Raw genomic sequence first — 25,726 nt, forward strand, 5'->3', positions numbered from 1 at the left:
AGCTCTGTGGCCATGACTGGACAATTGTTCTAAGGGGAAGGTATATTGACCCTTTTTATTATGTTCAATAGGATAGAAACTATAATTATCAGTGACTTCCAAGTATAACATTCTTTAGCTCATTTGGAACTCAGAACGGCAAGTTTATTTACTTATTTATTTATTTTGGCTTTCTCTTATCTAGTAGAAATATAGAAACTAGTCCAGCATAATTTCTAACAAAGAGAGATTTAGCTGGAGATATTTTCTTCCATTATTGCAGCTTATAATTTACTTTCAGAGAAAGGGCATGGGGATCTTGACGTATACACACTATGATATTTAAAATAGATAGCTAATAAGAACTTACTGTATAGCACAAGGAAATCTCCTCAATGCTCCATAAGGACTGATAAGGGAAAAGAATCTTAAAAAGAGTGGATATATGCATATGTATAACTGATTCACCTTGCTGTACAACAGACACTAATATAACATTATGAATCAACTATACTCCAACAAAAATTAATTAAAAAATAATTTACTTTTTGAGAAACGGCCTAGGATTCTTGTGGTTATTTGCCTATGGTATATAAGGTATATGTTCACAATCTATTAACCATTTTGTTCTTATGAGAAGAGAAAACGTCATTATATTTGTCACAGTGTTTGAATCTCCAAAGGTCTCTCATTATGATGGGCAAATGTTTTGTTTTTCTTGGAGATTGGTGAATGCATGAAAAGATTATTGTTTGAATTCTCAGAAAGTGGGAATATGTATCTTACGAGCAAACCTTAGAGAAAACAAAGTGGGAGACTTATTTCATTATGTTGTTCCTCTCCACCCACAAGCCTTTATTTTCTTAATTATACTTTGTAGAGTCTATTATTTTTCTTAGTTTTTGTTCCTTATCCCACAGTAATATTTCCAGGAAATGATCACCTAAAAATCACCAAAGGTTGATGTTAGGTAATCTAAAGTGTAGATATGCAGATAATCAAAAGCTAACTGTGAGTGAATTGCAGATTTACATGAGTGGCAAGTTCTTTTTGACATCAATCCAGGATGATTGGGTGGCAAAGATAAAAGGACATCTCATTGCCTGGGTTTGGATGTTGTATCTTAAAGGAAGCATGAACATCTTCACAACGCTCACGTTGTCCTCATTGACTCCATAACACAAGCATGTTTTTGTGTTCATACAGATATGAATACGAATCTACAGTTTCAATTTCCGGCAATTTGTCCTCAAACAGTTTCTTGTGTATGGAAAATGGAACCGAGATTTTCAAACCAACAAAACACCCGTCAGGTTGTAAATTTCATTACTTTAGTTAATTTGTAACAGAACACTTTCTATGGAGGGGCTTTGAATGAGTTATTGGGTTTGGCTAAATAAGGTAAATGAACAAAAAGATATTTTCCCCCCAGGATTTTTGAGAGGATCACAGAGAATAGGAATGGAGGACAGAGAATGTTAGTCCTCTTATATTTGCATCCACTTACTAAGACTGCCTTGCCTATTCTTTAAAATGGTTATTTAAAAAAAGTCAGGGACTTCCCTGGTAATCCAGTGGCTAAGACTGCATTCCCAGTGCAGGGGGCTTGGGTTCAATCCCCGGTCAGGGAGCTAGATACCGTACGCCACAACTAAGGGTTTGCATGCCACAACTAAAAAGATCCCACCTGCCACAACTAAGAACTGTTGCAGCCAAATAAATAAACAGATATTAAAAAAAAATAAGTCAAATACATCCTCCCAAGGACCACTGTAGAGTTAATTCCATCATGGAAAGCATCTTAGAAGGATGGGTTTATACTGATGATTTGGTCTATACAATTATCTAAACAAGAAACAGAGGTAGAAAGAAAATTCTTAAGATTTGTGTTATATTATTGGCCACTGATGCAAAGAACTGACTCACTGGAAAGGACCCTGATGCTGGGAAAGATTGAGGGAAGGAGAAGAAGGGGATGATAGAGGATGAGATGGTTGGATGGCATCACTGACTCAATGGACATGAATTTGAGCAAACTCCAGGAGATAGTGAAGGGACAGGAAAGCCTGGCATGCTGCAGTCCATGGGATCACAAAGAGTCAGACATGACTGAGCGACAGAATAGCAAACAATTGATATTCTATAGCAAAGAGGTGACCCTACTGACTTGCCTCGGACCAGAACTTCTTTTCCTGTGATGGGGACATTTTCATGCTGGATTCATATTAGTGAAAGTTATGGTGGTCCCCTAGGTTGGAAATTTCACTACCAGCATGGAATAAGAGGGAATCAAAATAGTTTATTTTTCTTTAAATTTTCATTGATGTATAGCTGATTTAAAATGTTGTGTTAGTTTCAGATGTGCAGCAGAGTGAATGTTATAAATATACATATATCCATTCTTTTTTAGATTCTTTTCCCATATAGGCCATTATACAGTATTGAGTAGAGTTTTCTGTGCTATTATATAGTGGGTCCTTATTCAAAATAGTTCAAAGGAGTTTAAGAATAGCTGTCTCAGAAACTCTAAGCTAAAGGAACCTCCTGGGGAAACAAAGGGAAACAGTGACATCAGCAGTAGGCTGTGTTCTCCTTGAGCTGGTTTTTACCAAAGAATGATTCAGGTCCTATTTCCTATTTTTCTTAATGTGCTTTGTAGTAGATAAACAAAGCCTTCCCAATATGGTGTGCCTCCAGGAGAGTGTGTTGATTCCTTGATTCCTTGGTATATTCATTTTTGCCTTAGAGGAAACCTAGAGTTTGCTTATTATTTATAGACATAAATCTTTGTGCTTGTCAAAGATAAAACATGAATACCAAGAAATGGAGATTATGATTTTCTGGACTGGACATGACTGACAGATAGCCTCACAAGAAATTTCAAGATCCAGCTGTGTTCAGGACCCTCACATCTGCAGGTGGTACAGTTTACTACTCATTGGGAAAATGCAAATCAAAAACCACAACGAGATACCATCTTACACCTGCCGGAATAGCTGTCCTCAAAAAGATGACAAGTAACAAATGTTGGTGACGATATGGAGAAAAGGGAACACTTCTAGGCCTCTGATGGGAATGTAAATTTGTGTAGCCACTGTGAAAAACAGTATGAAAGTTCCTCAAAAGAATAAAAATAGAGCTAACATATTGTTGTTCAGTCGTTATGTCGTGTTTGACTCTTTGTGACCCTATGGACTACAGCCTGCCAGGCTCTTCTGTCCATGGGATTTCCCAGGCAAGAATACTGGAGTGGGTTGCCATTTCCTTAGGATTCAGCAATTCTACTCCTATATATATATATATATATAGGAGTAGAATTAACAAAAATGTTAATTCATAGAGATACATGAATCTCAATGTTCACAGTTGCATTGTTTACAATAGCCAAGATATTGAAGCAAGCTAAATATTCATCAACAGATGGATGAATAAAGAAGATGTGGTATATACACAATGGAATATGTTAGCCACAAAGGAGAATGAAATTTAGCCATTTACAATAACATGGAGGGTATTATGCTTGGTGAAATAAGTCAGAAAAAGAGAAACACTGTATGTTTTGACTTATATGTGGAATTCAAAAAATAAAACAAATGAGTGAATATATCAAATCCAAAACAGACTCATAAGTACAGAGAACAAACTAGTGATTACCAGTGGGGAGAAGGATAGGAGAGGGGAAAACAGGAGAAGGGAATTAAGAGACACAAACTACTAGGTATAAAATAAATCAGACAAAAGGATATATTGTACAACACAGGGAATATAGGCAATATTTTATAGTAGCCTTGTATAGAGTATAATCTGTAAAAATATTGAATTACTATATTGTACACCTGAAACTAATATAGTATTGTAAGTCACTGTACTTCAATTTTAAAAAAAGTTATTTGGTGGTTAAGTACATAGTGGACTCTATATTACTATCCAGTTAAATATTTTAAGTTTGTATAAAATAATTATAACTGTAAAGGACTTAAACTCTTAAATCTTATAAATATAGTAACAATTTTAGAATGAGATATTTGTGTTTATTCCTCTCCCCAAAGTTAGTATATAAATTGGGTAGCAGTTACAGCAGTTAACTAAGTAGTTAACTAAGTAGTTGCTAGTAAATTAAGTCTCTGGAGGGGAAAAAAAAGCTATGATTTTTAGTGTTTGTAAATTTCTGTGGTGTAAATACTTGCACCAAACTACCGCTAAATACTGAATTGGGAAGAGATGTGTATACTCATCTCTCCTAACCCAGTCGGCACTGGCTCCAGGATACCACTCATTGTTGCCCATACCTAAGTATCTGTTAGAAAATGCAAAAAAGATGGCCCAATGAGTCTTTGCTGGCGTAGTAAATTTTTTTCACTTTATGCAATATTGCTTTGAATTCAATATTTTTTTTTTTATAACTTTTTGTTTTATATTGGAGTCAGAGAGATCTCCTGGAGAAGGAAATGGCAACCTGCTCCAGCATTCTTCCCTAGGAAATCCCATGGACAGAGGAGCCTGGCGGGCTACAGTCCACGGGGTCTCAGAGAATCGAACATGACATAGCAACTAAACAGCAACAATGAAAGAGTTGATTAATGGGCTTCCCTGGGGGTGGCTCAGTGCTAAAGAATCTGCCTGAAATGCGGGAGATATGAGTTTGATCCCTGGGTTGGGTTGATCCCCTGGAGAAGGAAATGGCAACCCACTCAAGTATTCTTGCCTGGAGAATTCCATGGACAGAGAAGCCTGGCTGGCTACAGTCCCTGGGTTCACAAAGAATCAGACATGATGTAGCAACGAAATGACAACAAAATAGCTGATTAACAATGTTGAGATACTTTCAGGTGGACAGCAAAGGGACTCAGCCATACATATACATGTGTGCATTTCCCCCAAACTCCCCTCCCATCCAGACTCTGGCATAGTAAATTGTTGGCAAGTGCTGGGGTCACATAAGAACTGTGACATGCTTACCAAAAACTCAGAGTTAAATATTGCTAATATTTCACTACTCAAACACTAATGCAATGCCTTTTTTTCTTTTAATGCAGAGTGTGTGAAGGAAGTTAAATCGTTAATGTGGGTGTATGTACTAGTTGGCAATATTATACGTGGAATTGGTGAAACTCCCATTATGCCTTTGGGTATTTCCTACGTAGAAGATTTTGCCAAATCGGAAAACTCTCCTTTGTATATTGGTGAGTTGGAAAATCTACCTTAGCCTCTTTTCAGGACAGTAATTTCTTTGAGCATGGATATGAGTTATTTATTTAGACACTTAGGCATTTTCAGAATGTTGAACAGCGTGCTTTGGCTCAATTGGCCATCAATTAAACTTTGTTGAATAGAGCAATTATAGGCTATCTCCAAGTAAGCCACTTTGCTAAAAGTGCTTTTTACTGTTGAAAATACTGATAATCTAGTTCCCCTGGAGTTCTATTTGCCTTCTCCATTTTCTTGGCACCACTATATACCCAATCTGTGAAGAAATTTAGCAATGTTTTCTCTAAAATATCATTTATTCAAAATCTTTCCCACTATTTTCATTACATCTATTTCATTCAGGTCTTTGTTAGCTTCGATATTGGTCATTTGATCTGTAGTATTTAAAATCAATTTCTTGTAAAAATTTTTGCAGTATAATTTTTCTCAAATATATTAAATGTCTTCTCTCTCATGTTGATGAAGCATGCTGACTCTTTATTAAATATGAGCCGTCCACTTATTCCTAGCTCTGCCCTCAATTTATCTAGTTAGTTTCCTATATAGTTTCTCTTTATCACAATCTCTCTATGATATCACAATCTCTCTACAGTATTTTCCATAAATATCTGTCTTCAGACCTTTGGTTATGTTTCCTGAAATTTCATTTTCTAAAATCTATCAGTACCTCCCACAATAGGCAACTTAACATCCACCTTTGTATGTTGCCTTACAATCTCCTAAAGAGTCTTAATTTATTGTGCATAATTTGTTTATATTCCTTAGTTATTCCATCTTTTGTTAGTTGTAAAATCATAACTTTGAATACTGGGACATTTTGCTATTAATGTTGAAATAGCTTTTTAAAACCAGAAAAATCAAAGAGGGTGAGAAGATAGGAACATAGCTACACATAATGAGGAGTTAAAATATTTATGAACCATTATTTGAAGCAACTTTGGGAGATTTTTGATGACTTATTGATTTTGAAATAATCTTTTTCAGTGTCTTTCTATTCAATCCTTTCAAATCCCTCTACATACTTATATTGAAAGAATACAAAATGCTCACCTGCAATAAATTAACAAATGTCTTGTTAAAATATGTATTTCTTTCTTCAACAAATATTAGAGTATATAATACATAGAAACAACTGATAATCTCTAGATGTATTAAGATGAGTAAGACATTGTCCATATAAAACTTAGTATATAAATAACTACATGTGCTCAGTTGCTAAGTTGTGTCTAACTATTTGTGGCCCTCTGGACTGTAACCCACTGGTCTCCTCTGTCCACAAGATTTTCCAGGCAAGAATACTGAAGTGGGTTGCCATGCCTTCCTCAGGGGAATCTTCCTGACCCAGGGATTGAACCCTCGTCTGCTGTGTCTCCTGCAGTTAGATTCTTTATCACTGAGCCACCTGGGAAACCAAATAACTACATAATTATAAATAAATAAAATTTGATAAATAAGTATATAATTAAATTTGAAAAATTACATTGAACTTAGGGGAAAGTGAAATAAATATGGCCAGGTATAATTTAACTAGCTATATACCAAGAAAAAATTTCCATGTATGTCTCTGGAGTTTAGGAGAGAATGTAAAAGCTAGACATAAAATTTAAGAATCATCTATACAGAGACAAAAATAAAATCAAGACGGAGAAATAAGATTGTGATAGGATGACTTATGCTATATAGTGAAAGGTCCCAGGATGATATACTAAGCAACAATTCTTATTTGTAGAGTAGAGGAAGTAGCGAAGGAAGCAGAAGAAAGGAAGGAAGTAGAAGGAAGGAAGGAAGTAGAAGGAAGAAAATTTTTAAAAAGGGGTTGTCATAAGGGAAAAAAGTAGAACAATAGATGAATGTATAGATTTCTGACTCTTAAGAAGAAGAGCGTCAAAAGAAAGCTGGCCAGATAAGAAGATGAAGACCATGAAAAGGACACTAGATAAGTGGCGGAGCAACTAACATAGATAAGTGGCAAAGAGAACACCGAGAGTTTTTTGAGTAGAAAGTGATAACATTTGAGTAGAGTGAGTGGTGAGGAAGTAGATGCAGAGTGTAATGACAAGAAAGAAATCAGTGTGAATTTGATATATTGCAGAAATCAGTGGATGGGGGAGATTGAACAGATACACAAGAGAGAGTGTTTGGTTGAACAGACATCAGAGAAGACAGAAAGGGTTAGCATCAAGAAGTCAGGTGTGTACAGGGTGGACTAACGCATGGAACTATGGAGAAGGCATAGGCAGTAAGTGAAGATCTATTTTGAAGTAAAGAGGAAGAAAGTTGAAGAAGCTAGTGCCTTGATTTTTAACGGAAGCAGGGAAGGATCACTATAGACTCAGAATTACAGACAAGTCATGAGATAGCTGATGATAACAATCCAGAAGAGTAAAAAGTCAAGTGAGGATGAAAGGGGATGTGGAGGATAAGAAAGGATATGACAGTACGATGGAAGAGAAGTATTATTAAAAGTGAGGATAGAACCAGAAAAAGTTCAAGTATTCTAACTAGAAAGTATTCCCCAAATTGATCTACATATTCAGTGAAATGCCTAGGGAAATTATAATACCAGTTGCTTTTTATTATTGGAGAAATGGACAAGCTGATCTTAAAATGCAAATGGAAATGCAAGGGGCACTGGACAGCCACAACATCCTTAAAAAATAAGAACAGTGGACTTCCCTGGTGGTCTAGTGGTTGGGAATTCATCTGCCAATGCAGGGGACACAGATTTGATCTCTGGTCCAGGAAGATTCCACATGCCTGTGGCAGCTAAACCCATGTACCACAGCTACTGAGCCTGTGTGCCCTAGAGCCTGTGCTCTGCAGCAAGAGAGTAGCCTCCATTCACCACAACTAGAGAAAAGCCCATGTAGCAATGAAGACCCAGCACAGTCAAAAATAAATGAATAAATAAAATTAAAAAAAAAAAAACAGACTCACACTTCTGATTTCAAGATTTACTACAAAATTATAATAATAACATTGTGATTCTGGCACAAGTGTAGATATATAGGTCAATAGAATAGAAGTGCTAGTCTAGAAATAAACCCATACCTCTATGGTTAATTGACTTTAAGATAGATGTTAAGATCATTCAATGAGAAAAGATTATTTTCAGCAAATAGTGAAAGGGAAACTGGCTATCCAGGTGCAAAAGTATGAATTTGGATTCCTACCTGGTACCATATGCAAAAATTTAACTCAAGATGGATAAAAGACCTAAATGTAAGAGGTAAACTCTGAAACTCTTAGATGGAAACACAGGTGTAAATCTTCATGACTTTGAATTAGACAACAGTTTTTAAATATGAAACCAAAAGCACAAGCAACAAGAGAAAAAAATAGAGAATTAGATTTTATCAAAATTTAAAAGCTTGTGCATTTAAAGACATTATCAAGTTGTTGATTTAGGAATGAAATTTTTCTGAAAATATGCCACAAGAAATTTATCATAACCTGATATTGCTTGAAAATTCATTCAAAAATATGACTGTGGAAAACATCAAAGAGGTTTTGCTCCATATTGTGACTTTTTCAATAGCAAGATCTCAGTTGTAATCAAAATATCCACCCATGATACGGGTATTGAAAATTCTATCCCAATATGGGACACGGTAATGGTTTACTCACAAAACACAACAGAATTCGCCATAAAAGGCCATGACTTTAACCAACCTATAATACCACAAGAGAAAATGGTTTTGAATCATAATATGGACAGTCTACTAATCTAATCTTTGCCTTATCAATTTACCAGGTCAATTTGAGATTGTGGAATATAAATGCCATAGAATTTAAAGATTCACATTTCTTTAGTTTCATTTTAAAATTATTATTAAGGAATGGAGTCATACAAACACTTTGCTAATTTTAAGTAAGTTAGTTTTTCATAAGTGAAAAGGGATATTTTCATCTTGGAGAAGGGAGTTTGCATACAATATCCTCATCCTGCTGCAGCCAGTCACTTCTAATCGCAAGTCTTTACTTGTAACCTGGCATGAAAGAGAATTTGGAGGCCTAGAGAAAGTGGCGTCAAATCATGAGATTCCTTTTTCAGCATTTAAAGAAACAACCGTGTTACTTATCGTAAACCAAGCTTAAGTTTCCAACAGATTGAATATATAAGGCAAAAATATCTAAGGTAATAGCAGTTCAGTCCTCAGACTCTTCATGGGATTAGAACTCTTTATGTGGGTGTAGTACTTTACCATAACTCTACATTTACCTTCATTTTTAGGGTTTATTGAAACAGGAGCTATCATTGGTCCTTTGATTGGTCTTTCATTAGCATCATTCTGTGCACATCTTTATGTTGACACCGGATTGGTGAACACAGGTAATTCCATAAAATCTATACAACATCTATAGTACAGAAAACATCATCAAGTATGTCATCACATTTAAATTTTGCTTACTTGACCCTCAGATAGAATCTCCACTTTTCAGGTGACCAATATGAGGTTGAGGAGTTTAAATAATTTTTCAAGTATTTCAAATCAGTGAACAGGAGAGCATGATAAAATGCTGATGTTCTAACACAGAATCCAATACTCATTCTATTGCACAAATAATATTTCTTTTTTTCCAGAGATTTAAGCACATACGTTTGAATTTTTTTAAAATCAAGCAATCATTTGTGGATAACAAAGTAGAAAGTGAAAGTGAAAGTCGCTCAGTTGTGTCCGACTCTTTGCGACCCCATGGACTATACAGTCCACGGAATTCTCCAGGCCAGAATACCGGAGTGGGTAGCTTTTCCCTTCTCCAGGGGATCTTCCCAACCCAGGAATCAAACCCAGGTCTCCCGCATTGCAGGTGAATTCTTCACCAGCTGACCACAAGGGAAGCCCAAGTATACTGGAGTGGGTAGCCTATCCCTTCTCCAGCGGATCTTTCTGACCCAGGAATCATACTGGATTGCGGGCGGATTCTTTACCAACTGAGCTATCAGGGAAGTCCCCTTATAGCTAATTAATATGTGCCTATTTATATATTTTTTTGTGTGCTCAGTTGTGTCTGACTCTTTGCAACTCTGTGGACTGTAGCCCACCAGTCTTCTGTCCATGGGATTCCCCAGGCAAGAATATTGGAGTGGGTTGCCATTTCCTACTCCAGGGAATTTTCCTGACCCAGGAATCAAACCCGAGCCTCTGGCATCTCCTGCATTGGCAGGGGGATTCTTTACCACCTGAGAAGCCCTTGTACCTATTTATAAATTCCTTACCCGTTAGGGCAGATAGTCAAACTAGTTTACTGCCAGGAAATATTGTAATACCATATGTTTTCAGACAAGTTTTATCAATGTCTGAATATTATGCAAATTCTATACTTGGCTAGAACTTGACAGCTGTAATGGTAATAATTTTCTGTAGCTTGTACAAGAAATAATGACTTAAGCTAATAAAAAAATGTGTATATCTCTTTACAGATGATCTGACCATAACTCCCACTGATACTCGTTGGGTTGGTGCATGGTGGATTGGCTTTTTGATTTGTGCAGGAGTGAATGTGCTCACTGCCATTCCTTTTTTCTTTTTGCCCAAAACGCTTCCAAAGGAAGGACTAGAGGGTAATGATGAGACCATTAAAAATGACAAAGAGAAACAAGGAGATGTCAAGAAGAAAAGGGATGGAATCACTAAAGGCAAATATAAACATTTCAAGTCTATATAATTTACTTTATATTGTCTATAATTGTGTCTGTATTTTAGTCTAACATTGCAGTGTACTAGGCTACATTAAGACAATTTGATATTAGCAGAGAGCAGTCAATTTCTAGTTAGTCTGATTCTTCACATGCTATTACATGAAAATAAGCGATATTACTTAGAAGATGAATTATCTCAGATCAGCATTTATATAAAATTTTATGTCAACCTGGGCATTCAAATAAGTAAGTAAATAAATTTGTCCCCATTTGCCTTAAAAAACTATTTTATATAGAGCATGCTGCTGCTGCTGCTGCTAAGTCACTTCAGTCGTGTCCTACTCTGTGCGACCCTATAGACGGCAGCCCACCAGGCTTCCCCGTCCCTGGGATTCTCCAGGCAAGAACACTGGAGTGGGTTGCCATTTCCTTTTCCAACGCAGGAAAGTGAAAAGTGAAAGTGAAGTCGCTCAGTCGTGTACGACTCTTAGCGACCTCATGGACTGCAGCCTACCAGGCTCTGCCGTCCATGAGATTTTCCAGACAAGAGTACTGGAGTGGGTTGCCACTGCCTTCTCTGATAGAGAGCATAGATCTAATTAAAAAAGAAATTCAAACCAAGGAAAAAAAGAGGAAAGATACACACTAATCAAAATAAGTACTGTATAGTTCTGAAACAAAAATACTAGCTTATCTGTGAGCTTCTTGGAAGCTAAGGCAGAAAAAGAAAAATGACAGGTCATGTAATTCTTTATATTTGATAGAGGAAAGGATAACAAGGGCTTAACTCAGTATAAGAAATCTAGAAAATAAATAGAAACTGCTGAGACTCATCTATTAGAACAGATTGTCAACAAACATGGGTAACTTAAGAAGCTTCAAAGAGCTCTGACACAAGTTTCTCCTCAGCCATGACTTTATTCAGAAATATGAATCCTACAACTAGATTCATTTCTTTCCTTCTCTTCCAGTTTATTTATTGATACTTTGTTTTAGAATGGTTATTAGGCAGTTTATGAAGCAAACTAAGATAGTATATGATAAGTAAGGAAATCAACATGAAGAACGTGAAGATAGGAGAAGTAAAAAGAAGCCGTAAGTGACACTTTGACCCCAAATGCAGGCAGCATGACCCAGAATCGTTGCCAGAGCTAGGTCACAAATTTGACTCTGAGCTTTCTTAGTCCATACAAACAGGAAAATGTTTTGGTTAAAGCATTTACACAGTATGTACAGTGTATCTTTAGTATATACCAAATGATTTGCATGGTATATTCTTAGTATACACCAAATGAATCAGGATCTCAGGCATGAGACCTATTTTAAGAGATTATTTATGAACCACCAAAATTGTACTGTAGAAGCAGAGAACCTAGTACTTGAGAAAATTTTTATGCTGTGAATTTCCACATGTATCTTCATTTTAAATGCTCAGGAATGATAATGTCAATTGTGAACCTCTCTATCAAATTAATTTCCTTCCTGACTTCAGAGAACAGAACAAGAGAACAAGTGATACCTAGAGAAGAGAGGAAGATAGTAGTAGAGGAAAAAAGAAGGATAAAAAAGGAAATGGTGTGAACTCAAACAATGTTTTACTCATGTTATGCTTTTTCCTGAAGGCACGATAGTAACTTAGTGAAGGTAAATGATTGTTTTCTGATCCCTGTCCAGTCAGCAGCCTCACTGACTTGCAGAAGCTACCAAAACAATGATACAACTTTACCTTCCAAAGGGTAAAAAGAATCAAAATAAATCATTTTGTAATGCACATTTTGTAATGTGCATTACAAAACAGGAAAACAAAATTTAGAGGGGAGGTTGATATTTCAGAAAAAGTCAGTCATAAAATGCAAAGCCAAGTTAGTTTGACACATTTATCACCCTTTCCTTTCAGATTTTTTACCCTTCATGAAAAGTCTTTCATGCAACCCAATTTACACGCTTTTCATACTGATAACTGTGCTGCAGTGCAATGCATTTGTCTGTATGGTTTCCTTCATGCCTAAATATATGGAACAGCACTACGGAAAATCAGCTTCAGAGGCAATCTTCCTCATTGGTATGTTTGTTCTTCTCTGTATTAGTAGCCCACTTTTTTTTCCCCTTGAAATGCTGAACAATGTGATGATGAATCTAGGAAACTCCTCAACTGAAATCTGTTAGGATATTTTTGCCTCTGGTACTCTCCCCCTTCTGCTTCCAGGGAAATCGTGAGAGGGTAGGGAAGGGAAGGAGGCAGAGAATCCTGATTTTCCTTTTCTCTTTGGGTCTTTTTCTGGGCTTCCCTGGTGGCTCAGAAGGTAAAGAATCTGCCCGCAGTGCAGGAGACCCAGGTTCAATCTCTGGGTTGAGAAGATCCCCTGAAAAGAAAATAGCAACCCACTCCAGTATTCTTGCCTGGAGAATTCTATGGACAGCGAAGCCTGGTGGGCTACAGTCCATGAGATCGCAGAGTTGGACATAACTGAGTGACTAACATACTTGGGTCTTTCTCTAGTCAGAATGCAAATTTGAAATGTTTGTAGAAATCTGGGGAATGTCCGTGTGATAAAATTTTCACATTGATAATTTGTTCACGTAAAAAGTAAGATAGTTAACTCATCAGGAGGTGTATTTCACTCCCAGATTTTGCTTTTCTGGCTCCGATCCATTAATTCTATGGTTTCTAACTTAGTTCCTCAGCTCTTCTGATTTTATTTATTTATTTATGCATTTTTGGGCGTGCTGGATCTTTGTGGCTATGTCCTAGCTTTTTCTAGTTGTGGTGAGTAGGGGCAACTTTCTAGTTGAGGAGCAGGGTCTCTAGAGTGTGTGGGCTTCAGTTAGTTGAAAAGCACGTGGGCTCAGTAGTTGCAGCTCCCATGCTTTAGAGCACAGGCTCAGTATTTGTGGCACCAGGGTTTAGTTGCCCCATGGCATGTGGGATCCTCCAGGATTTAACCCTTGTCTCCTGCATCAGCAGGCAGATTCTTTACCACTGAGCCACCAGGGAAGCCCCTCTTCTGGTATTTTGAGATATCTCTTAGTGCATATATTCTGATTTTCCTGCTACTACACTAATCTGTGTGGATTTAAAAAATATCCACAACCTAAAAAGCTGAGAGTTACGGTTTATTCAGGAGAAATTTTTAGGACTTTTAGCCTGGGAAATAGCATCTCAAGTAACCCCCTGGGAGAACTGCTCCTAAGAGGTAAGGGAGTGAGGAGCTAGGTTATAAAGTTTTACAACAAAGAGCAGGTAGTCAGAACATTGAAAGATGATTGCTAATTAAAGGAAACCAGATATGGCAAGTTAAGGAATTTAGCACTTTTCTATGTATGGAAAGATACAAGAGTCTGGGCTCACTGAAATCATTCCTTTGAAATGCATCTCAGCTATCTGGGGCCAGTTTTGGGTGTTTTAACATCCTGAGTTTCACATCCTCAGGGCTCACCATAGGGAGTGGCTGCAGTCTGATGGCTGCTAGATGTCACGTGTTCTTTCTTTCCTGAGTTCCTTCAGGGCTCACCAACTCGCCATCTGTGGCGGCTGCAATTGCTGCTGACTGTGCTGTCCTTTATTTACTGATATGGCTGGAAGCAGTCTATTTCTCAACTCCATAGTTCTACTCCACCTTGAGTTTTTCCTGAGATCTTTTTACTGTTTTGAAAGGAGAATTTCCAGATTATATGTATCTACGTCACCTAGAGTATTAAAAGTCCATATGCCTAGGACCCATCTCAAACATACTAAATTGGATTCTCTGGTTTGGGACTCAAGAATGGATATTAAGCTCTTCGAAGAATGTGATTCAGTAGACAGACCCTGATATTTTAAGGATGTAACCTAGGGCTGTCTTTCTCCCCTTTTTTTCTTTCCTTTACTAGGGGATTAGGGGAGGGAGAGTGCTAGTCAGTAGCAGTAAGGCATGGAATGAAAAGACACTTGACAATTACAAGCTCAGCAAAATACCTTTAAAATACCTTGAGCTGAGTCAAATCCTTAACAATCAGAATGGGAATAAACAGCTGTAGAATCATACAAATCATACTATTTATGATTTACTATTACTGTTTATGGTTTAACAATATATATTACATACAAATCATTATATATATAATCCCACCCAAACAACAGAAAGTAATAAATGGCTGGTTGACTTTGATTTGTCACTTCTACCTGCATCCTAAGAAAAGAGATATAGAACATAACCCTTTCGGACAAGAAATTTACATACTTCTGCTATTAATTAAATACATGATAATGATAACAGTCTTCCAAAACTACTTTGATGTTGTGGGGCATTTAAAAATCTCTCTGTATGTAATATGTAACTAAGTGGGGATAAGTTTAAATTAAACTTCTTCACTATGAGTTGGACCTAAATGATTTTTTATGTAAGACATAGTAGATCAATGTGTTATAATATTTGTTCCTTCGCTATGTCACTTTGTATATAATATTCTAATTGCATTTATAGGTATTTATAACTTCCCTCCAATATGCATTGGATATATAGTTGGTGGTTTAATTATGAAGAAGTACAAGATTACTGCTGTACAAGCTGCCCACATAGGATGTTGTTTATCTTTTACTGAGTATCTTCTCCATTTTTTGTGTTTTTTCATGATCTGTGATAGTTCTTCAGTTGCTGGCATAACCATGTCTTATGAAGGGTATGTTGTTTTCTAATGAATATTATACTCTCTCAACTGTTAATATTTTCCACAATGATTATCCATGACCAGATTAGTTGCCTATTGGAGTTAATTTGTGGTCTTTCTCCATCTTATTAAAAAGGTTGGGAATATATCACAGAGTTAGTGAGTTTATTATTGTGTTTGTGTGTCTTTGTGATATCCTAGTAGATAGTAAAATGAAGATCATAGAAACTACCTATGATTTTAGGTTGTATTAGGATGTGTTATGCATACATCCTATACAACCATAAATAGGTAAAATTAAGAGTTGACTATATATATAGTCTCAATCACCTTTATATCTTTCTTTGATGGGCTTAAATTTAGCTTAACTGAATCCTAACACATGTATAACAATGCTTTTATAAATTTATATATTTTATTTGAATATATATATCCATATCATTGAATGGTTTTAGATTCATATTTTGAGGGCTACCTGGGTTCACAGGAAGATTTTGCATATTGATGTTAATTTTTAAAATTCATCTATAGGACATATCTAGATAAAGGAGTAATTAGTTAAGATGAAATTAAGAGCATCATAAAATGGTTCCTTTAAAATTATCAAGGACTATATGATTAGAATCATATCAAATACATAATATGACTATTTATCAGATTACATCATGAAAATGTAATCAGAGTATATCATGCGAAATGCTGGGGTGGACGAAGCACAAGCTGGAATCAAGATTGCAGGGAGAAATATCAATAACCTCAGATACGCAGATGACACAACCCTTATGGCAGAAAGCGAAAAAGAAATAAAGAGCCTTTTGATGAAAGTGAAAGAGGAGAGTGAAAAGTTGGCTTAAAAATCAATATTCAAAAAACTAAGATCATGGCATCTGGTCCCATCACTTCATGGCAAATAGATGGGGGAACAATGGACACAGTGACAGACTTTATTTGGGGGGGCTCCAAAATCACTGCAGATGGTGGGTGACTGCAGCCATGAAATTAAAAGATACTTGTTCCTTGGAAGAAAAGCTATGACCAACTTAGACAGCATATTGAAAAGCAGAGACATTGCTTTGTCAACAAAGGTCTGTATAGTCAAAGCTATGGTTTTTCCAGTAGTCGTGTATGGAACTGAGAGTTGGACTATAAAAAAAGCTGAGTGCTGAAGAATTGATGCTTTTGAACTGTGGTGTTGGAGAAGACTCTTGAGAGTCCCTTGGACTGCAAGGAGATCCAACCAGTCCATTGTAAAGGAAATCAGTCCTGAATATTCATTGGAAGGGCTGATGCTGAAGCTGAAACTCCAATACTTTGGCCACCTGATGCAAAGAACTGACTCAGTGGAAAAGACCCTGATGCTAGGAAAGATTGAAGGCAGGAGGAGCAGGGATGACAGAGGATGAGATGGTTGGATGGCATCACTGACTCAATGGACATGAGCTTGAGTAAACTCTGGGAGTTAGTGATGGACAGGGAGGCCTGGCGTGCTGCAGTCCATGGGGTAGCAGAGAGTTGGACATGGCTGAGCGACTGAACTGAACTGAACTGAAAATCTTAAAGATCATCTCTATGTCCAATTATCCTGATTCCCAGAGCAAATGTATAAAAAGGCACAATCTAGTCATGAGCCAGGACTTTAATTCAGTTTCTAGACTCCCATGCTAGGGTTCTTTTTATCATATTACATTAAGCACAAGAAAACTATTTTAATTAGACTTTTAGATCTGTTTTTAAATTGAAAGAAAGTGAAAGTTGTTCAGTTGGGTCTGACTCTTTGTGACCACATGGACTATATAGTCCATGGGAATTCTCCAGGCTAGAATACTGGAGTGGGTAGTTGTTCCCTTCTCCAGGGGGTCTTCACAACCCAGAGATTGAACCAAGGTCTCCCACATTGCAGATAGATTCTTTACCAGCTGAGTCACCAGGAAAGCTCAAGAATACTGGAGTGGGTAGCCTGTCCCTTCTCTAGTAGGTCTTCCTGACCCAAGAATTGAACTGGGGTCTCCTGCATTGCAGGCAGATTCTTTACCAACTGAGCTACTAGGGAAGCCCTCTTTTTAAATTGAAATATGATTGATGTACAGTGTGTTAGTTTCAGGTGTACAGCAAAGTGATTCAGTTACACACACACACACACATATTCTTTTTCAGATTCTTTTCCATTATAGGTTATTACAAGATATTGAATATAGTTCCCTATGATATATAGCAGGTTCTTATTCATTTTACATAAACTATTTTTTATGTAATTCCATTTATTTTCATAGTGTATATCAGTTAATCCCAAACTTCTAATTTTATCCCTCCTGTCCTTCCACTTTGGTAACCATAAATTTGTTTCCTATGTCTGTGAGTCTGTTTCTGTTTTTGTAAATAAGTTCATTTGTATCATTTTTTTAGATTCCACATATAAGTTATATCATATACTATTTGTCTTTCCCTGTGTTATGCCCTTTCCCCCCTGATTTTATTAAGACATAAATGACAAAAACCATCAGGTATAATCTGATGATTTGATACATTATATATTCTCAGGATCAGACTCTGCAGATTGCCTCAGTGATCCCTGAGTGGAAGCTTTCCACAATCTGGGGGCACTAGGCTCTCTTTTCGCACTGCAGAAACCATAAGCGGAGCGGAGCTCTCGTGACGTGGTGTTGTGCTAACCTGGGGGAGGAGCCATCCAATCAGAGTTTTACTGCTCCTGTTATCCTTCTGAGGTCATCATTCTTGGTCTCTGGTTCAGGGGGTGCTTTGGTCTCACTGCTGGGTTCTTGGATTTTCACAGTAGTGTCTGTTTAAGGGTAGCTACGAATTGGTCTTCTTGATGATCACTGAACAGCCTTTTTTACTAGAAGACTGTGTTTGTTTACTCAAACAGTTACATTTCTGGAGCTAAATATATTATCTGCATTATAAATTGCGCTTACAGATTTTGAGCCCTTGAGATCGCTTTTATAAAGCAATAATCTCTCTTGTTATTTTGCCACCATATTGAGGTGCCTCCAGTGGTAAAGAACCCACCTGCCAATGCAGGAGATGTTAGAGACATGGGTTTGATCCCTGGAGGAGGGCATGGCAACCCACTCCAGTATTCCTGCCTGGAGAATCCCACGGACAGAGAGGAGCCTCGTGAGCTACAGTCCATAGAGTCACACAGATTCAAACATGACTGAAGCAACTTAGCATGCATGCATGGACCTAACACAGGGATTTATTTATCTTCATTTTTGAGTTCTGATTAATACCTGGAAAAATACTTTCTGTATAGTAGGTTTTCAGTTAATGCTTGCTTACTGGCTTTTATTTACTTGAAAGAAATCATTGAAAAAGTGGCTATGGTCACCAAAGCAACCTATCTGTTAGGCCAGAGTTATAATATCCAGGCCATATATTGACAGTTGAAAGATTTCTGTTTCTATTTTGGGGAGCAGAAGAAATATACTTGTGAACTGAGATGAAAAGAAAAAGCTCTAATATTCTTTCAATATCTATGGCATTATTTTAAATCATTTCAGAATGCACCAAAATTTACATGCGGGAAATTTCCTTGCTGACTGCAACATGAATTGTAACTGTCCGACTCAAGTATGGGACCCTGTGTGTGGAAACAATGGCTTGTCCTACATGTCAGCTTGTCTTGCTGGTTGTGAGATATCCTCTGGCAAAGGAAGAAAAATGGTAAAACATCCTATTGGCCTCTTTTTTTTTTTTTTAACAGAACTTTTGTCTTATGCACTGCATTGGTACATTCCAGCTATGAACTCGGTCCATATTTGACAAAAGTAAAATTAAAGTCTTTCCTCAAAACCAAATTAGAAACTTTTGTGAAAAAAATGTTACTTTCTATAGTAAGTCTGCTACATACAAATGTGCTCCATTCTGAGAGCACGTTTGTAAATCCGGTTTGTTTGTAAATCCAACAAATTTAGCCTAGATTCCCAACTAACACAATCGGCTCTGTAATACTGTACTGTAATAGGTTTATCATACATTCACACAAATAATACAAAAAAACCAGACACACAAAATAAACATTTTTAATCTTACAGTACAATACCTTGAAAAGTATGGTAGTACAGTACAAGAGCTGGCATTCAGGGGCTGGCATTGAGTGAACAATCAAGAAGAGTTACTGATGGGAGGAGGGAGAGGAGGTGGGAGATGGTAGACTGAAGGGTCATCAGCAATAGGAGATGGAGGGCAAGCTGCGACTTCACTCACATCTGATGTTGGTGGCACAGGTCCTTGTTTCTTGCTGGATTCAATGTAATCTACCCTCTTGAAAAACTGATCCAGCAACTTCTGGATAGTAACGCTTTGTCATCATAGATGACCCAGTAGCACTAGATTGTGCACTGTTCTACATTTGTTTTCCATGCCTCAAAAACTAACAGTGCCTCCTTAAATAAAGAAAATGCCCTTGCCATTTCCTGTGTTGTGACTCTTTGCAGTTCCTCAGTTACTTCTTCCTCTTGTCTCTGTCCTTCCTCTGGGCCTCCAGTTCTATCAGGTCTTTATTAGTAAGCTCCTTGTGTTGCACAGCAAGGAGTTCAATATTATAACAACAAGTGACTTCTACCATCTTTAAACCTCATTCCACTCTGAATTATTTTCACTTTTGTTTCCATCTTTATTGCTTGGTGCTTCTTAGCAGTACAAGCTACATCATCGCTGCTCTTACGCTTGCTTCCAGACATCCTGTGCTTACTGAACTATTGTACTCTGTACTGTACTGTATTGTATTGGGCTTCCTTGTGGCTCAGCTGGTAAAGAATCTGCCTGCAATGTGGGAGACATGGGTTTGATTCCTGGGTTGGGAAGATCTCCTGGAGAAGGAAAAGGCTATCCACTCTAGTATTCTGTCCTGGAGAATTCCATGGACTGTATAGTCCATGGTGTTGCTAAGAGTCGGACACAATTGAGGGACTTTCACTTTCACTTTCACAGTAAAGTACACAAAAGCACAACCACTTGTAGATGATACACACACGTGACAGTGTATGCCAGACACACGAACTAACTTACATGATTGGACATGTGAACGCATGCTGACATCTTTGAAAGTTCAAGACTTGAAGGTTTGTGTGTAGGAGACTTACTGTGTGTGCTCACTTCGTTTATATTTTACTTCCTAGATCTTATCTGAACACTTTAGCATTCCTGAGCATTGATCTTTAACTTCATAGCAATTGACATGATTACTTAACTTCATTTAAAACTATCTAGACTGAAAAATAATACTATCAACTGAGATAAAGTTGGCAGTTTTGATCTCAATTATCCAGTCAATTATTTTGCTATTTTTTTCTTTATTTCTGTGTATATACACATGTGCTTTCTGTGTTTTTTACATCCTGACAGCTTTTTAAGAAGATGGAATTGGGCATGTTTTATTGCTTAAAAAATGTCACTTAAAATCTTAGTTGGTGATAAAAATAAAATATAAATTTTGATTCTTATTAAAACCTGGGAATGTAAGAATTCAAAAAGGGTTGACTTTATTCTGTCTGTGAAATAAACTTTATTTTAAACAAAGCTTTGTTTATTGGTAAGTATCTAAATATTTCAATTGGGCATTCTGAAGCAAATTTTATTTGTCATATTTAGCATATGTCAAAATCGTGTGTGTTTGTAAAAAGCATGACTTTAGGACAGCTGAGTTATTGCAAATTTACTTAATAAATTCAGAAAGAAGTACCATTTTTTGGAAGCCACCCTTCTATGTTTTGTCACATGCTATAATCCTGAGAGAGATCATAAAGGATATGAGAATAAAGGGAGTAAACAACGTCTATCTTGATCTAACTGGGAAAAGAAAATATTTAGGATATGTGTTCAAGAGTTTCCTTCCTTACATAAGGTAATATATTATTTTTGGCAGGTGTTCCAAAATTGTAGCTGCATTCGAACACCAGGAAATTCATCTGCAGTTCTTGGGCTATGTGACAAAGGAAAGGACTGTTCCATGATGCTACAATACTTTTTAATCTTGTCCATGTTCCGTAGTTTCATATTTTCCTTATCTGTCATACCTGGATATATGGTTCTCCTGAGGTACAAGAATTATTTTCTTTATTTGGATTTATTTCTGGTTATTTAGTATGGAAGCTTTTTCCAAGAAAGTCACTTGAAGCTCACAATATCTGAGAACTTGGTGCTCTAATATATTATACCATTTATTAAGATTTTCCAAATAAGCATTGTTGAATTTTACAAAAATTTTTAAGTTAGCAACTTTAAATGTTCATCTGCTGGTATTTCCCTCCCTATCTTTCCTACCTTATTACTTAGAGTTAAATTAGCAAGCGCTCATGGTTTAACACAAGAAGAGACACATTTATATTTTAGGATAAATCATATGAAATGGTCAGTTCAGTTCAGTCGCTCAGTCATGTCCAACTCTTTGCGACCCCATGAATTGCAGCACGCCAGGCCTCCCTGTCCATCACCAACTCCCGAAGTCCACCCAAACCCATGTCCATCGAGTCAGTGATGCCATCCAACCATCTCATCCTCTGTCGTCCCCTTCTCCTCTTGCCCCCAATCCTTCCCAGCATCAGGGTCTTTTCCAATGAGTCAACCCTTCGCATGAAGTGGCCAAAGTATTGGAGTTTCAGCTTCAACATCATACCTTCCAATGAACACCCAGGATTGATCTCTTTTAGGATGGATTGATTGGATCTTCTTGCAGTCCAAGGGACTCTCAAGAGGCTTCTCCAACACCACAGTTCAAAAGCATCAGTTCTTCGGCGCTCAGCTTTCTTCACCGTCCAACTCTCACATCCATACATGACCACTGGAAAAACCATAGCCTTGACTAGACGGACTTTTGTTGGCAAAGTAATGTCTCTACTTTTAAATATGCTATCTAGGTTGGCCATAACCTTCCTTCCAAGGAGTCAGCGTCTTTTAATTTCATGACTGCAGTCACCATCAGCAGTGATTCTGGAGCCCCAAAAAATAAAGTCTGACACTGTTTCCACTGTTTCCCCATCTATTTCCCATGGAGTGATGGGACCAGATGCCATGATCTTAGTTTTCTGAACGTTGAGCTTTAAGCCAACTTTTTCACTCTCCTCCTTTACCTTCATCAAGAGGCTCTTTAGTTCTTCTTCACTCTCTGCCATAAGGGTGGTGTCATCTGCATATCTGAGGTTATTGATATTTCTCCCGGCAATCTTGATTCCAGCTTGTGTTTCTTCCAGCCCAGCATTTCTCATGATGTACTCTGCATATAAGTTAAATAATCAGGGTGACAATATACAGCTTTGACATACTCCTTTTCCTATTTGGAACCAGTCTGTTGTTCCATGTCCAGTTCTAACTGTTGCTTCCTGACCTGCATACAGGTTTCTCAAGAGACAGGTCAGATGGTCTGGTATTCCCATCTCTTTCAGACTTTTCCACAGTTTCTTGTGATCCACACAGTCAAAGCCTTTGGCATAGTCAATAAAGCAGAAACAGATGTTCATTTTCCTAGATAAGAGTGGTTGCCTATAGTTCATTTCCTATAGTTTGATGTATTAGGACAGTGGAATTAAAAGCTGTTGGAAATCCCAGTTTCACCAGTTATTAGCAACAGGGCAAAGGCAGGTGAATTGATCTTTCTGAGCTCTTTTTTTGTTTAATAAAAAAATGGATATAATAATGAATGCTCAACTGTCTTATGAGGCTCTTATGAGACACAAATGTTGAAGGGCTTACTAAAACTAGGAAACTGGAGAGCTAGATTGTAAACTTAGGTTTATCACAGAAGCTTTTTCAATGACAGCATCTTCATGCTTCATAAACAATTTTAAATATGGCTAGTAAATAAAGTCCATAGTTTTCTCTTTTCTTCATCTTGAAGAAGAGTTAAATTGATTGTAATTCTCAGTTCATAGTTTATCCTACGTGGTGTAAGGTTTTTCTCTTGTTTTATTTTACTTTATTTTTATTGTCTTTCATTCCATTTCCCACTTCCTATCACCATAGGCATCCACATTAATACGATAGACATACAGTCTTAAATACATGCTTTCCTTTGTAAAATACTGTTTGTTGTGTATTGTGTTTTACATTCACACAAGCAATACTGTGCTACAAATTTGTTTTGGTTCAAAATGCACATGCAAACATAAATTCACCAAATACTGCTATTATTTCTGAGTTATTCTCATGCCATCAACTCACACCTCCTTATTGGGCTTCCTTCATAGATCAGTTGGTAAAGAATCCACCTGCGATGCAGGAGACCCCGGTTCGGTTCCTGGGTCAGGAAGATCCGCTGGCGAAGGGATAGGCTACCCATTCCAGTATTCTTGAGCTTCCCTTGTGGCCCAGCTGGTAAAGAATCCGCCTGCAATGCAGGAGACCTGGGTTCGATCCCTGGGTAGGGAAGATCCCTTGGAGAAGGGAAAGGCTACCCACTCCAGTATTCTGGCCTGGAGAATTCCATGAACTAAGTCCATGGGGGTCACAAAGAATCGGACATGACTGAGCGACTTTCATTTTCACTTTCATAGCATTGCTAATATTTAGAATTATTGAACTTTCTGACTTTTACTATTCCAATGGGTATTAAATAGTAGCTCACCGATGTTTTAATATGTGATTTCCTAATTCAATGAGTTTAAGAGTTTCCTTAAACTTTTTTTCTAGCTACCAGTACTTTTACTTCAAGATGCTTATTTGTTATTTTTGTCCATTTTCATGTTAATTCCTATACTTTTCTGGTGAATTATAGACATTAATCTAATATTGTTTACTTGATACAATTATTTTCTCCTGATCTCTCATCTTTTCTTCAAATTTTTTCATGGTATTTTTGTGAAATTCAATAGTAACTTTTGTCGTACTGAAATCTGACAATTTCGTTGCCTTAGGTTTATGTATTGGGGAGTCACATTTCAAAAGGGTTTTTATATGACTAATTTATAAAAATATTCCCCTAAACTTTATCCTACCAGTTATATAGCTTTACCTAGTTCTTTAAATCATTATAAGTTTATCTTCATGTGTATGAAAGGGAGAGAGACATTCAATGTTATTTTTACCCAAACAATTTTTTTTCCCAACACCACAGCACAAATAAGAAGTCCTATTTCCATAGATTCATGGGGCCATCTTTATCATATTTAAAGTTTTTATATAACACAGGATGTTTTCACGCTTCCAGAGTTTTATTTGTCTGTTCTCAAAGTAGTGACACTGCATATGTTCATGTCTCACACAGTTTCTTCATCTACTCATCACTTTCACCTTCGCTCTGCCTTTCCCCCCCCCCAAATTGATTTAGCTATTGATGCATGAATCTTTATACTTACATATGAATTTTGATTGTATGGATTATATATATTAATTAAAGAAACTCTGACATCAAATATTTGTGACCATGAAATATTTTTCCATTTATTTAAAATTTCATGTGTAGATACTATACATACACATATATGTAATGTATATATGTATACATATATACAAACACAAAATGGTACAATGTACAATTATAAATATATGTGTACCCATTTATATCCAAGCCCATATGGATATGGGCTTATTGTAATTTAATATGGTACTATTTTCTCTTATATTTTCTAGTTGGTTATTGTTGGTTTAGAGAAATGCTGTTGATTTTTTGAAGTGTACTATTTATCCAGCAACTTTTCTTATTTGTTCTGATAACTTGCTGACTTTGTTAGGTTTTCTTTACAGAAACATGTGGACACAAGGAGGGTTTTATCTCTTTACTTCTAAAGCTTATACATCCAATTATTTTTTTTAATAAATTTATTTATTTTAGTTGGGGGCTAATTACTTTACAATATTGTAGTAGTTTTTGCCATACATTGACATGAATCAGCCATGGGTTTACATCTAATTTTTAAAAATTTTCTTATAGCATCAACTTGGACCTCCAAAACTGTGTTAAACTGTAATGGTGATAATGAGTATTCTTGTTCTTTTCTACTTTTAATGGAAACCATATAAAATTTTTCCATTAGATATGGTGTTTGCTATAGATTTTTAGTATGTAATTCTCATCTGGTTTCTGAGTTTTTAACCATAGAATCAGCCTCAAACTACTATTTTTCTTCTTCTAGGAAAAATTTACATATAATCTTCCAATTCAGTACTTTTAGTGCAGTGAAAAAAGTGATAGATTTTTTTAACTATTTGGACATCTAAGAAAAACCATAGTCACATTTAAATAACAATTTATTTAAAATTATGTATCTATGTTGATTGGTAAAACATAACTGT

General features: G+C 36.7%; 1 protein-coding gene across 4 annotated transcripts in view; it reads left to right on the forward strand.

Annotated features, from left to right (window-relative positions):
• The window catches only part of SLCO1A2 (solute carrier organic anion transporter family member 1A2), a 107,288-nt gene that overhangs the window by 69,238 nt on the left and 12,324 nt on the right, over positions 1-25,726 (forward strand). For 3 of the 4 annotated variants that reach the window (XM_081592266.1, XM_081592265.1, XM_081592264.1), the window contains 8 exons: positions 1,186-1,292; positions 5,016-5,162; positions 9,422-9,520; positions 10,613-10,828; positions 12,729-12,893; positions 15,295-15,490; positions 19,000-19,162; positions 21,366-21,538. In XM_081592266.1, the coding sequence (XP_081448392.1) occupies positions 1,186-1,292; positions 5,016-5,162; positions 9,422-9,520; positions 10,613-10,828; positions 12,729-12,893; positions 15,295-15,490; positions 19,000-19,162; positions 21,366-21,538 (1,266 nt within the window). Of the gene's footprint in view, positions 1-1,185; positions 1,293-5,015; positions 5,163-9,421; positions 9,521-10,612; positions 10,829-12,728; positions 12,894-15,294; positions 15,491-18,999; positions 19,163-21,365; positions 21,974-25,726 lie in introns of all 4 variants that reach the window. The other variant, XR_014082624.1, reaches the window with a different exon arrangement.

This window comes from Giraffa tippelskirchi, chromosome 4 (assembly GCF_054371585.1).
Source record: "Giraffa tippelskirchi isolate mGirTip1 chromosome 4, T2T-mGirTip1v1.2.pri, whole genome shotgun sequence".
NCBI classification, from domain to species: domain Eukaryota; kingdom Metazoa; phylum Chordata; class Mammalia; order Artiodactyla; family Giraffidae; genus Giraffa; species Giraffa tippelskirchi.